General features: G+C 42.6%; 1 protein-coding gene across 6 annotated transcripts in view; it reads left to right on the top strand.

The window, feature by feature from the left end:
- Positions 1 to 13,694, top strand: part of LOC106576558 (collagen alpha-1(VII) chain) — a 146,762-nt gene that overhangs the window by 42,406 nt on the left and 90,662 nt on the right. For all 6 annotated transcript variants that reach the window (XM_045722263.1, XM_045722262.1, XM_045722265.1 and 3 more), the window contains exons 23-34: positions 2,803 to 2,926; positions 6,307 to 6,450; positions 6,954 to 7,141; positions 7,506 to 7,583; positions 9,292 to 9,309; positions 9,404 to 9,430; positions 9,647 to 9,715; positions 11,250 to 11,330; positions 12,180 to 12,206; positions 12,934 to 12,978; positions 13,242 to 13,319; positions 13,547 to 13,642. In XM_045722263.1, the coding sequence (XP_045578219.1) occupies positions 2,803 to 2,926; positions 6,307 to 6,450; positions 6,954 to 7,141; positions 7,506 to 7,583; positions 9,292 to 9,309; positions 9,404 to 9,430; positions 9,647 to 9,715; positions 11,250 to 11,330; positions 12,180 to 12,206; positions 12,934 to 12,978; positions 13,242 to 13,319; positions 13,547 to 13,642 (975 nt within the window). The remainder of the gene's footprint in view (positions 1 to 2,802; positions 2,927 to 6,306; positions 6,451 to 6,953; positions 7,142 to 7,505; positions 7,584 to 9,291; positions 9,310 to 9,403; positions 9,431 to 9,646; positions 9,716 to 11,249; positions 11,331 to 12,179; positions 12,207 to 12,933; positions 12,979 to 13,241; positions 13,320 to 13,546; positions 13,643 to 13,694) is intronic.

The following is a 13,694-nucleotide window of genomic DNA, read 5'->3' as shown; positions in this document are numbered from 1 at the left end:
ACCTGGTTGACTGTACCTGAAGTGTACCTGGTTGACTGTACCTGAAGTGTACCTGGTTGGCTGTACCTGAAGTGTACCTGGTTGGCTGTACCTGAAGTGTACCTGGTTGACTGTTCCTGAAGTGTACCTGGTTGGCTGTACCTGAAGTGTACCTGGTTAACTGTTCCTGAAGTGTACCTGGTTGGCTGTACCTGAAGTGTACCTGGTTAACTGTTCCTGAAGTGTACCTGGTTGGCTGTACCTGAAGTGTACCTGGTTGACTGTACCTGAAGTGTACCCTGGTTGACTGTACCTGAAGTGTACCCTGGTTGACTGTACCTGAAGTGTACCGGGATGACTGTTCCTGAAGTGTACCTGGTTGGCTGTACCTGAAGTGTACCTGGTTGACTGTACCTGAAGTGTACCTGGTTGACTGTTCCTGAAGTGTACCCTGGTTGGCTGTACCTGAAGTGTACCTGGTTGACTGTACTTGAAGTGTACCTGGTTGGCTGTACTTGAAGTGTACCCTGGTTGACTGTTCCTGAAGTGTACCCTGGTTGACTGTTCCTGAAGTGTACCTGGATGACTGTTCCTGAAGTGTACCTGGATGACTGTTTCTGAAGTGTACCTGGATGACTGTTCCTGAAGTGTACCTGGTTGGCTGTACCTGAAGTGTACCTGGTTGGCTGTACCTGAAGTGTACCTGGTTGGCTGTACCTGAAGTGTACCTGGTTGGCTGTACTTGAAGTGTACCTGGTTGGCTGTACCTGAAGTGTACCTGGTTGACTGTTCCTGAAGTGTACCTGGTTGGCTGTACCTGAAGTGTACCTGGTTGGCTGTACCTGAAGTGTACCTGGTTGGCTGTACCTGAAGTGTACCTGGTTGGCTGTACCTGAAGTGTACCTGGTTGGCTGTACCTGAAGTGTACCTGGTTGGCTGTACTTGAAGTGTACCTGGTTGGCTGTACCTGAAGTGTACCTGGTTGACTGTTCCTGAAGTGTACCTGGTTGGCTGTACCTGAGGTGTACCTGGTTGGCTGTACCTGAAGTGTACCTGGTTGACTGTACCTGAAGTGTACCTGGTTGACTGTACCTGAAGTGTACCTGGTTGGCTGTACCTGAAGTGTACCTGGTTGGCTGTACCTGAAGTGTACCTGGTTGGCTGTACCTGAAGTGTACCTGGTTGACTGTACCTGAAGTGTACCCTGGTTGACTGTACCTGAAGTGTACCCTGGTTGACTGTACCTGAGGTGTACCTGGTTGACTGTACCTTGGCTTGTCCTTTTAGGGGTTAATGTCCTGGCCACCCTCACATTGACTTGTTCTACATGGAATCATGTAGAAACCATAAAAGTGTTAAACAAAATATATTTCATATTTGAGATTCTTCAAAGTAGTAACGCTTTGCCTTGATGACAGCTTTGCACACTCTTGGCATTCTCTCAACCAGCTTCATGAGGTAGTCACCTGTAATGCATTTCAATTAACCAGTGTGCCTTGTTAAAAGTACATTTGTGGAATTTCTTTCCTTCTTAGTGTGTTTGAGCCAATCAGTTGTGTTGTGACAAGGTAGGGGTGGTATACAGAAGATGGTATTTTACCAAATAGGTCTAAGTCCATATTATGCCAAGAACAGCTCAAATAAGCTAAGAGAAACGACAGTCCATCATTACTTTAAGACATGAAGGTCAGTCAATATGGAAAATCTCAAGAACTTTGAAAGTTTCGTCAAGTGCAGTCGCAAAAACCATCAAGCGCTATGATGAAACTGGCTCTCATGAGAACCGCCACAGGAAAGGAATACTAAGAGTTACCTCTGCTGCAGAGGATACATTCATTAGAGTTAACTGGATCTCAGATTGCAGCCCAAATAAATGTTTCACAGAGTTCAAGTAACAGACCCATCTCAATATCAACTGTTCAGAGAAGACTGTGTGAATCTGACCTTCATGGTCGAATTGCTGCAAAGAAACCACTACTAAAGGACACCAAAAAGAAGAAGAGACTTGCTTGGGCCAGGAAACACAAGCAATGGACATTAGACTGGTGGAAATCTGTCCTTTGGTCTGATGAGTCCCAATTTGAGATTTTTGTTTCCAACTGCCGTGTCTAATTGAGACACAGAGTAGGTGAACGGATGTGTGGTTCCCACCGTGAAGCATGGAAAAGGAGGTGTGATGGTGTGGGGGTGCTATGCTGGTGACACTGTCAGTGGTTTATTTAGAATCCAAGGCACACTTAACCAGCATGTCTACCACAGCATTCTGCAGCCATGCACCATCCCATCTGGTTTGCACTTAGTGGGACTATCGTTTGTTTTTCAACAGGACAACGACCCAAAACACACCTCCAGGCTGTATAAGGGCTATTTGACCAAGGAGAGTGATGGAGTGCTACATCAGATGATCTGGCCTCTACAATCACCCAACCTCCACCCAGTTGAGATGGTTTGGGATGAGTTGGACCGCAGAGTGAAGGAAAAGCAGCCAACAAGTGCTCAGCATATGTGGGAACTCCTTCAAGACTGTTGTAAAAGCATTCCTCATGAAGCTGGTTGAGAGAATGCCAAGAGTGTGCAAAGCTGTCATCAAGGCAAAGGGTGGCTGCTTTGAAAAATCTCAAATATAAAATATATTTTGATTTGTTTAACACTTTTTTGGTTACTACATGATTCCATGTGTTATTTCATAGTTTTGATGTCTTCGCTATTATTCTATAATGTAGAAAATAGTAAAAATAAAGAAAATCCTTGAATGAGTAGGTGTCCAAACTTTTGACTGGTACTGTAGGTGATTGTCCCTGACTGTCCCGTCTCTCCCCTCAGATAGCAGTGGTGCACTACAGTGATGAACCAAGGATAGAGTTCAAACTGAATGATTACAAGAACAGGAACTCTGTACTAAAGGCTCTGAGAGGAGTACGCTATGGAGGAGGCAACACCAAAACAGGTACACACACACGTACACGCACACGTACACACATACACACTGACATTCTGTCTGCGTAGAAAAATGTTAGATGTCTGTAAGCTTTGAAAGTGGAGACCTGACAAACGTCAAAAAGTAAACTTGCCTTGCTTTTTGGAGACAGCTTTGCATTTGCACAACTAATTAACTGTTGATAAGTGAACTGTTTCGCCCAGGGCTGGATTACTTAACGGGCACACAGGGCATGTACCCCTGGAGGTCGGGTGCCCCCCAGATAGCATATGATAGCAAAATGTGTAGAATTACAGGAAATTAGCTTTAAACTGCTAAATGTTCTCTCAGCCTCATGGCAAAAAGTGAACAATAGCATGAGGTGAGCTATAAAACAGCCATTTTTCTCTCTGACCCATGGCAAAAAGTGTAGAATTTTCTTTAAAACTCCAGCATTTTCTCAGCATTTTCTCAGCATTTTCTAACTTTATGGAGGTTTGTGCCCCGGGGTCCCAAATGCGGTTGTACGGTGCTGGTTCCGTCCCACAATTAGCCAAGTTGGGTATAGCTGGATAGCAACCGTTTTTACCCTCTTTTGCTAGCTACCGTAGCTCTGTCTTGTCAAACGCCTGTCTCCAAAAATGACAAATCTTCTCCAGTTGTGTTTGCATTTTGAGATTGTGACACACCTTCCATGCCTATTCACTTTCAATACACATTGATTCTCTATATTGTACCTGCGTAAGTGCCTGCGAACAAGTGTGTGTGTGTGTGTGTGTGTGTGTGTGTGTGTGTGTGTGTGTGTGTGTGTGTGTGTGTGTGTGTGTGTGTGTGTGTGTGTGTGTGTGTGTGTGTGTGTGTGCTTGCCTGAGTCTTCTAATTTGCTGTGTTACACAGATGGCAACACTTCCCAGTATATGGACCGCAGCGTTCTGTTCCACCGCATTGAGGGCCTCAACCCAGAGACAGTCTACATAGTTAGTGTGTGTATGTGTGTGTGTGTGTGTGTGTGTGTCAGTGGTGGTCGGTGCCATTTAAGATGATGGAGGATGATAATTTATGAACATGGCCTTATTTCTATTACAGCATATTGGATGACTGTCATTCATATTCCATTAACCCAGCTCAATGTAACATCGATAGGTTTAGGCTACTACTTGATAGTCAAATTTTCCCTATACCCATCATGAGGTTGCTACAACCCAGCCTATGAATGAAAGTTTACAACGTAGGTGCACACAGGTCGAGAGAAAGATTTGAGGTGACAGGCAGTGACACACAGACAGACAGTGACACATTCAATACCACCTTGCACACTCTTGCCTGCATCTAGCTGATCTGCAGTGTAATCATTAGTCCAACAGTTGCAAAATAGAGTTTCTATTGGACAAATTCAGTTATGTTTATCTCCTTTTTGTTCTGTTTGCTTTTGTTTAAGAAATGTTTTTTAACAGAATCAGCACAATGAATACACCACTGATCACACGCAAATCCAGTTCTCTTTCATAGCAGCCACATACAAACTGCTTGTTGTGTATATAATTCCTTCTCACATCTATCAACTCGCTCTCTTCCTCTTACCTTTTCCCTTCGCTTGTGGACTGTCTGTGACCAGATGAAAAACATTTCCAAGCCATACAGCCTACAACATTGTCACGTCATAGTCAACATAGCTACTAGAACTAATCCGTAAACCCGCTACAGTCATGCAGTACAGTGTACAGTCATGCAGTACAGTGCACAGTCATGCAGTACAGTGTGCAGTCATGCAGTACAGTGTGCAGTCATGCAGTACAGTGCGCAGTCATGCAGTACAGTGCACAGTCATGCAGTACAGTGTACAGTCATGCAGTACAGTGCGCAGTCATGCAGTACAGTGCGCGGTCATGCAGTACAGTGCGCAGTCATGCAGTACAATCATGCAGTACAGTGCACAGTCATGCAGTACAGTGTACAGTCATGCAGTACAGTGCGCAGTCATGCAGTACAGTGCACAGTCATGCAGTACAGTGTACAGTCATGCAGTACAGTGCGCAGTCATGCAGTACAGTGCGCGGTCATGCAGTACAGTGCGCAGTCATGCAGTACAATCATGCAGTACAGTGCACAGTCATGCAGTACAGTGTACAGTCATGCAGTACAGTGTACAGTCATGCAGTACAGTGTGCAGTGATGCAGTACAGTGTGCAGTCATGCAGTACAGTGCACAGTCATGCAGTACAGTGTACAGTCATGCAGTACAGTGTACAGTCATGCAGTACAGTGCGCGGTCATGCAGTACAGTGTACAGTCATGCAGTACAGTGCACAGTCATGCAGTACAGTGTACAGTCATGCAGTACAGTGTACAGTCATGCAGTACAGTGTGCAGTGATGCAGTACAGTGTACAGTCATGCAGTACAGTGCACAGTCATGCAGTACAGTGTACAGTCATGCAGTACAGTGCACAGTCATGCAGTACAGTGTACAGTCATGCAGTACAGTGTACAGTCATGCAGTACAGTGTGCAGTGATGCAGTACAGTGCACAGTCATGCAGTACAGTGTACAGTCATGCAGTGCAGTGTACAGTCAGCAGCAAGCAGTTTAGGAGTTGCACTAGCAGGACCCGGTGGCAATACATTTATAAAACCAAAAGCTTAACTTGACTTGGAAGACTCCCAGTGTTGGATAGCGATAGTCAGCTACCTCCTCATCCCTTTCTCTCTGTTTGAGCCGAGTGTTTGAGTAGGCTTAACTAGCTTGCTGCATTCAATGCTAGCTAAGTGAAAGTTAAAAAATATATACCACAAAATATAGCTAGCTCTCTCTCTCTCTCTCTCACTTCTCCTTAATTTTGGATTCATTTGTTAAAAACTGTTCAGCTATTGTCTCTTTGAGTCAACTACTCACCATATTGTATGCACTGCAGTGCTAGCTAGCTGTAGTTTATGCTTTCAGTACTAGATTAATTCTCTGATCCTTTGATTGGGTGGACAACATGTCAGTTCATGTTGCAAGAGCTCTAATACGTTGGAGGATGTCCTCTGGAAGTTGTCATAATTACTGTGTAAGTCTATGGAAGGGGGTGAGAACCATGAACCTCCTAGGTTTTGTATTGAAGTCAATGTACCCAGAGGAGGACAGAAGCTAGCAGTCTTCCGGCTACACCATGGTGCTACCCTACAGAATGCTGCTGAGGCTACTGTAGAACTTCATTGCAAAACAGTGTGTTTTAATCAATTATTTGGTGACGTGAATATATTTACTATAGTTTTATCTAAAAATGATAACTTTTTAAATGTTTCACTATTTAAAAAAAAATAGAATTCTGTGAGGATGGTCCTCTCTTTCCTCCTCTGAGGAGCCTCCACTGGTGTGTGTGTACATATTTATAGTGATATTGCCAGTGAATGTATTGTTGTTCCACAGGGAAGGGGATGAGCTACGTTCTGAAGGAGCTGTTCCAGGAGTCTCTGGGGATGAGGCAGGAGGTGTCCCATGTCTTGGTGTTGCTGACAGACGGCCGGGCCGTGGACGATGTGGAGCAACCCTCCAGGATCGCACAGGCTTATGGTCAGTTCAGATATCAGTGGTCATACTCTACATACTGGGGGTCAAAGGTTGTGGCTAGATGGTAAACAGCTACGGACAGAAGTGACTTTTCATAGCAGGCTAGGACTGCATTTTATCTAACCCTAACCCTTTTCCTAACCTTAACCTAATTATCCTAACTTGCTACGTTAATTCTCCTAACCTGCTACGAAAAGTAACTTCCGTTCGTAGCTGTATACCATCTAGTCAAAACCGTGGTCAATGTCTTGGGACGTCAAAGGATTGTAGCCAATTTGTTCTTGTTGATTTGGAGCCGTTGCTACTGACACGCAAGCTCCTGAAAATATCTCTTTAACACAGATTAATCTACATAGGCATATCTCACCCGTCTTTGATACATGTAGTGATATCCAGTAACTGGTCTTTGTCAAAAGCCTTTGACTTTGCATATTGCTGAATATTCCTTTGTATAACATTATATCATGTATTTTCACGTTCTTCTCCGGTATTGACTCCACTCTCAGGTGTGAGTGTGCTGGCCATCGGGGTGGCCAATGCAGACATGGACGAGCTGAAGAAGATAGCGCATCCAGCCAACTACCAGAACATCTTCTACGCCAGGGACTTTGATGACTTCTCCTCCATAGAGAGAGAGTTCATCAGCAACATCTGCAGCGAGGCGCTGCTCTCCGAGTTCAGACAACACGACGAGGTACAGAATACACACGTCTGAATGAAACTAATATATCATTTGAAATGAAAGGTTCTACATCAGGACTTTTTGGAACAACGTGCTTGTTTTAAAACATTCTAGCTTGCTGATAATGTCTGCTCGATATGTCTCCTTAGCTGGGATCATAGTTAGTTAAGGATGAAGTGTGGAATGTTGGCAAGCAGCCAATTATGACAGAGATGTGAAACTCAGCTGTGTGTCGGAGTGGGCTGCTCTCGCCCTCCAGCTGGAATTAGAATGTTGTCGAGGTGAAATTATGATTTAATTAATAATGACCTATAGCCTCTGATTCTGAAGGTCATATAATAAGGTCAACATCAATGTGTTTGACCTCTATTATTAGTCTGCCCAGCTGGACACTCCAACTGATGACCCTGATGAGCTGACCAAACCACAGGGCCCCTGCCCCTTACAGTGCAAGGTACGTCCTTCTCTTAGTCATCATCATCATTACTGTTATCATCAACATTACTATTATCATCATCACCATCATTGCCTTTTTCATTATTTGTGTCAGCATCACATATCCCAGTTTGTCCAATAGAAATCGAATATATTCTACATATATGGTTGTTCCCTCCCAGCAACCAATTCTGCTAATGACGTCATTCCAACCAGTTCTGGCAGTGACTTCATTCCTATCAGTTCTGCTAATGACTTCATTCCTATCAGTTCTGCTAATGACGTCATTCCTATCAGTTCTGCTAATGACTTCATTCCTATCAGTTCTGCTAATGACGTCATTCCTATCAGTTCTGCTAATGACTTCATTCCTATCAGTTCTGCTAATGACGTCATTCCTATCAGTTCTGCTAATGACTTCATTCCTATCAGTTCTGCTAATGACTTCATTCCAACCAGTTCTGGCAGTGACGTCATTCCAAACAGTTCTGGCAGTGACGTCATTCCTATCAGTTCTGCTAATGACGTCATTCCGACCAGTTCTGGCAGTGACGTCATTCCAACCAGTTCTGGCAGTGACTTCATTCCTATCAGTTCTGCTAATGACTTCATTCCTATCAGTTCTGCTAATGACGTCATTCCTATCAGTTCTGCTAATGACTTCATTCCTATCAGTTCTGCTAATGACGTCATTCCTATCAGTTCTGCTAATGACTTCATTCCTATCAGTTCTGCTAATGACGTCATTCCTATCAGTTCTGCTAATGACTTCATTCCTATCAGTTCTGCTAATGACGTCATTCCTATCAGTTCTGCTAATGACTTCATTCCTATCAGTTCTGCTAATGACTTCATTCCTATCAGTTCTGCTAATGACTTCATTACTATCAGTTCTGCTAATGACTTCATTCCAACCAGTTCTGGCAGTGACGTCATTCCAAACAGTTCTGGCAGTGACGTCATTCCTATCAGTTCTGCTAATGACGTCATTCCGACCAGTTCTGGCAGTGACGTCATTCCAACCAGTTCTGGCAATGACTTCATTCCTATCAGTTCTGCTAATGACTTCATTCCTATCAGTTCTGCTAATGACTTCATTACTATCAGTTCTGCTAATGACTTCATTCCAACCAGTTCTGGCAGTGACGTCATTCCAAACAGTTCTGGCAGTGACGTCATTCCTATCAGTTCTGCTAATGACGTCATTCCGACCAGTTCTGGCAGTGACGTCATTCCGACCAGTTCTGGCAGTGCCGTCATTCCGAGCAGTTCTGGCAGTGACGTCATTCCAACCAGTTCTGGCAGTGCCGTCATTCCGACCAGTTCTTGTAATGACGTCATTCAAACCAGTTCTTGTAATGACGTCATTCAGACCAGTTCTTGTAATGACGTCATTCAGACCAGTTCTTGTAATGACGTCATTCAAACCAGTTCTTGTAATGACGTCATTCAGACCAGTTCTTGTAATGACGTCATTCAGACCAGTTCTTGTAATGACGTCATTCAGACCAGTTCTTGTAATGACGTCATTCAGACCAGTTCTTGTAATGACGTCATTCATACCAGTTCTTGTAATGACGTCATTCAGACCAGTTCTTGTAATGACGGCATTGCCCACTGGGCTCCTTCTTTAGCTGACCTTTGACCCACTGTCATTTGGAAACATGGACTGACCTTTATTTGATTAGTAGATTAATCTCTTTCTCCTTTCTGATTCACTTTCAAAGGGGCAGAAAGGTGAAAACGTGAGTACAGTTATATTTAGTTACTTCTAACTTGGTGATTAAATGAGATATTTATGTTTACCTTGTTCTCCTTTTCTCTGTATGTCGTTCACAGGGAGATGGCTCTGGTAATGGTGGACTGGTATGTTCTACACCACAATTGAATTCATTCATTCATTAAGTCATTAATTTATCCATCCATTCATCCAGCCATTCATTCAGTCATTTATTCAGTCATTCATCTATTTATCAAGCCATCCATCCATTCATTGTCATTCATTCATTTATTAATGTATTTATTCATTCATTCATTCATTCATTCATCTGCCATAATTCCATGACATTTGTTTGATTACAGAGACTCCAGCAAAACACTGCGATGTTTGAGTCAATTGGCCTCAAGTCCAAAGGAGAGAAAGGAGAGAGAGTAAGTGGTAACTCTCATCATACATTGTCTATGTAGGCTATCATCTATACACACTGATACAGTAGAGTGCTGTGCCCTTGAGCAAGGCACTTAACCCCAACTGCTTGAAGATCACTGCTCTGCGGCTGGTCCTGCGCTGCTCCCAGCCGTGTGCGTGCGTTTTGTTCGATTGTTTGTTTCTTTTTTATTTCTGTATAAATATAACCCCATAGCTGATGTTATGAAACATGAAAGGCACCGTACCATCAAAGTGGCAGTGTGTCAGATTTGATGATGACAGTTGACAGAATCGCTGCTCTATATTCTTCTGTAGCATCTGACAGTTAGGCATTCAACAATCTGTCTTCCAAGTTTCACTAAATATTTGTTTGGTCCTATAATTGTGTTTTAATAAGCCATTTTATACACAGAAGATCTCTGCTAAACACAGTCAAGCTGTTTATATTTCTCACTGTGATTGGCGATAACTTTGGAACAAAGTTGACTAGAAATAGAAAGATGCTAATGTCTGTAATTGAACAACCCACTGGGCACACACTGGTTGAATCAACGTTGTTTTCACATCATTTCAATGAAATGACGTTAAACCAACATGGAATAGATGTTGAACAGACGTCTGTGCCCAGTGGGAAGGGAAGGATAAAAAGATGTTTAAAATTCAACGCTAGACTGCATTACAGGCTACATAATGTAGGCCTAAATATTTCAATAATGTTTAACTACATGTCATGTTCAGTTAATGGAGTTCTATTTGTAAGCTACACTGTCTGTAATTTATATATATTTCATGATGTGTAAGAACATGTGTGCAATGATGTGCCAAGTGAATCTGTAATTGAGTGTAATTACTTTAGGGTAAGCATTAGAATAAGCTGCCTCAATAATAGCAGCCATTAGGTGATAATATAGCTGTAGGAGCTGATCCATTGTCAGTATTATGGAATAATTCTAATATTAAGGTAAGATTTTAATGGAGAAATCTGATCCGAGAGCAGTGCTGCCTTTAACTACATCCTATCAGTATCGACACATGCTCCAACGATGCACTTAGCGAGTGTTTTTTCTGCGTGGTGTTTTGAGAAACCCATGTTAAACCAATGGCCTTTGTTGGAAAGATGCATCGTTAAAACATGGGAAGCCTAAATTCCATTGCTTTCGGGAAACCGGCCCAGGACAGCACACCTTCCACCTCCACTCAGCTTAGCGCCAGGCGTAGCAAATCAACAACAATACAATGATCCTATTGATCTCAGTGTGTCCTCAGTGTTCATAAATACTGGACTTCACGTAGAAACAGAGATCAAATGTTATATTTGGGTCAGTACTCCTTTTTCAATCTTTCTTGGTTGTGTAATGTGCTTTTGTGTGATCAATATTTGTATTGTTTTTCTCAGTGACATATGACGTGAAGGTGTGTAGTAGAACAATGATAGCAGTATCAAAACAGATGAAGAAGCCAAACAGAAAAGAAAAACGGAAAACAAATCTGTCTAGTGTATTTTTTGGCACAGACTGTATTTTTTTCATTTAACAGGGACTTCCTGGAACAGATGGTGTCCCCGGGTTGCCAGGACGACCTGGACGAACCGGACCCCCAGGTTCAGCCGGGCAACGGGTAAATCTAACAAAGAAAGAAACAGTCTTATTGTACTCTGAGTGTACAAAACATTAGGAACACCTTCCTAATATTGAGTTGCACCCCCTTTTGCCATCAGAACAGACTCAATTTGTCAGGGAATGGACTCGACAAGGTGTCAAAAGTGTTCCACAGGGATGCTGGCCCATGCTGACTCCAATGCTTCTCACAGTTGTCTCAAGTTGGCTGGATGTCCTTTGTGTGGTGGACCATTCTTGATACACACAGGAAACTGTTGAGCGTGAAAAACCCAGCAGTGTTGCAGTTCTTGACAGTTTCAAACCGGTGCGCCTGGCACCTACAACAACACCCCGTTCAAAGGCACTTAAATCTTTTGTCTTGCCCATTCACCCTCTGAATGGCACACATACACAATCCATGTCTCAATTGTCTCAAGGCTTAAAAATCCTTCTTTAACCTGTCTCCTCCCCTTCATCTATACTGATTTGAAGTGGATTTAACAAGTGACATCAATAAGGGATCATAGATTAACCTGGATTTACTTGGTTAGTCTATGTCATGGAAAGAGCAGGTGTTCTTAATGTTTTGTACAGTCAGTGTATAGGGCTGATGTAAAAATGGTCCTGTTTTAACGATGTATTGGACTCTTATGCACCGTTACTGTGTGTGTGTGTGATTTATATATTTTTAAGGTGCTTCTGTGTGCCTGACACCACAAATTAAAGTTATTCTAGGAATTAAGCTTAAGCTTTCCAGTGTGCAAAACTGGTTGAAATGACAGTTTGCTCACAGCTTATTAATTACATTTGAACTAATGCCACTTATGTAAATGAGATGTTTCTAATGGCAGTTCTCTCTCTGTTTCAGGGTTTAGAAGGTGTTCCAGGTGATCTGGTATGTTCAATGTGCTTATGGAGGCAATGTTTATTAGTGTCTAATAGTGTACCCATAAGCTCAAACTCTATTCCCAAATTGGTGTACTACTTTTAACCAGGGCCTATAGAGCTCTGGTCAACAGTAATGCACTACAGTATATAGGGAATAGGGTGCTTTTTAGGATGCACACCCTAGGTCTTGTACTTCAGAATGACTCATAAGACCATTAATGCCTGTGTCTCTGTTTTCAACTTGTTCTCTACAACTCTTTCCACTTTTAATCCTTCATAATAAAGACATGTTGTTACTAATCATAGATGCCATGCACTTTGAGTGACAGTTTGCCATAATACTATGATTATGTTGACTCCTGTGGGCATATGAAATTAAGTTTCTCAGTATTATTTCCTTCTTGCTAGTTTAAAGCTATAGCTTAAACTGTTGAATCCGTCGTCTCCAGTTTTCTGAGATGTTTCCCTCAAGGCCTCAAAGTTTGTGGGGGTTGAATTGGTTCCATAACGGTGAAACTATTGTTTATTTCTGACACCATGCAATATTAAACTAGCTAGCTTTGGTGAGCAATGAACAAGTGTGTGTTCATTCAGCCATCTTTATTCAAAACTTTCAGGTGGCGGCCTAATCATGTCATTACAGTCATCCTTTTATGATTTCCTGTCAGGTGATCTAGTGTGTCATTGTGAACGCTGTCATGTTCCGATTTTAATGTTATTTTCTGTAATCACAGGGGCCTCCTGGTATCACCGGTCCAAAAGGCCAGAGAGGAGAGAGGGTAAGTCCAACCGCACAACAACAACATGAGTCTAGAAGCAAGTAGATGTTATAAGAAATGTTAGGATTATCTGTGCAATATAAAATGTAATGCTAACCAATAGGGTCAAGTGATTAAAGCGTTAAGTTTGAACTCAACCTATAGACCTCTCTGCCTTCATGCCAAACCCTTTGTCGCTCTCTTTTTATCTTCAAATTTTAGATAATCATACTACGAGTTTACCACAAGGTGATATTATGTGACCTTTGACCTCTCTCTGCCAGGGGGAGCCTGGGTATGTCATAGGGGGCATAGGAGACGGCCATTATGCTCCTGGACGAAAGGGAGAGCCTGGATCATCAGTGAGTATTCACAACACTGACCCTAAAACAACTTTGTTTTATAAAGGGTTAATAAAGGCCTTATAAAGGGTTATACATGTTTCATAAAGGGTTTGGAAATTGTATTACCTGAAATAACTTGTTTTGTTCATTCAACGTCATAAATAATTGATACTACATGCTTCCTCTGAATAAGAAATACAAATGACATGACTGTTGTTTAATGTCCTATCCTGCTCGGATAAAAGGGACCTCAAGGGGCTCCGGGTGTACCAGGGGTCTCTGGACCCTCAGGCCTGCCTGGACAGGCAGGTTCACCTGGGTCCTCAGGGATATCTGTTAAGGTAAGACAGATAGATAGTGCGGGTAGATCTTACATACTATTATTATTTTATC

The sequence above is a fragment of the Salmo salar genome, chromosome ssa07, assembly GCF_905237065.1.
Source record: "Salmo salar chromosome ssa07, Ssal_v3.1, whole genome shotgun sequence".
NCBI lineage: Eukaryota > Metazoa > Chordata > Actinopteri > Salmoniformes > Salmonidae > Salmo > Salmo salar.
This window is presented reverse-complemented; position numbering and strand designations above follow the sequence as displayed.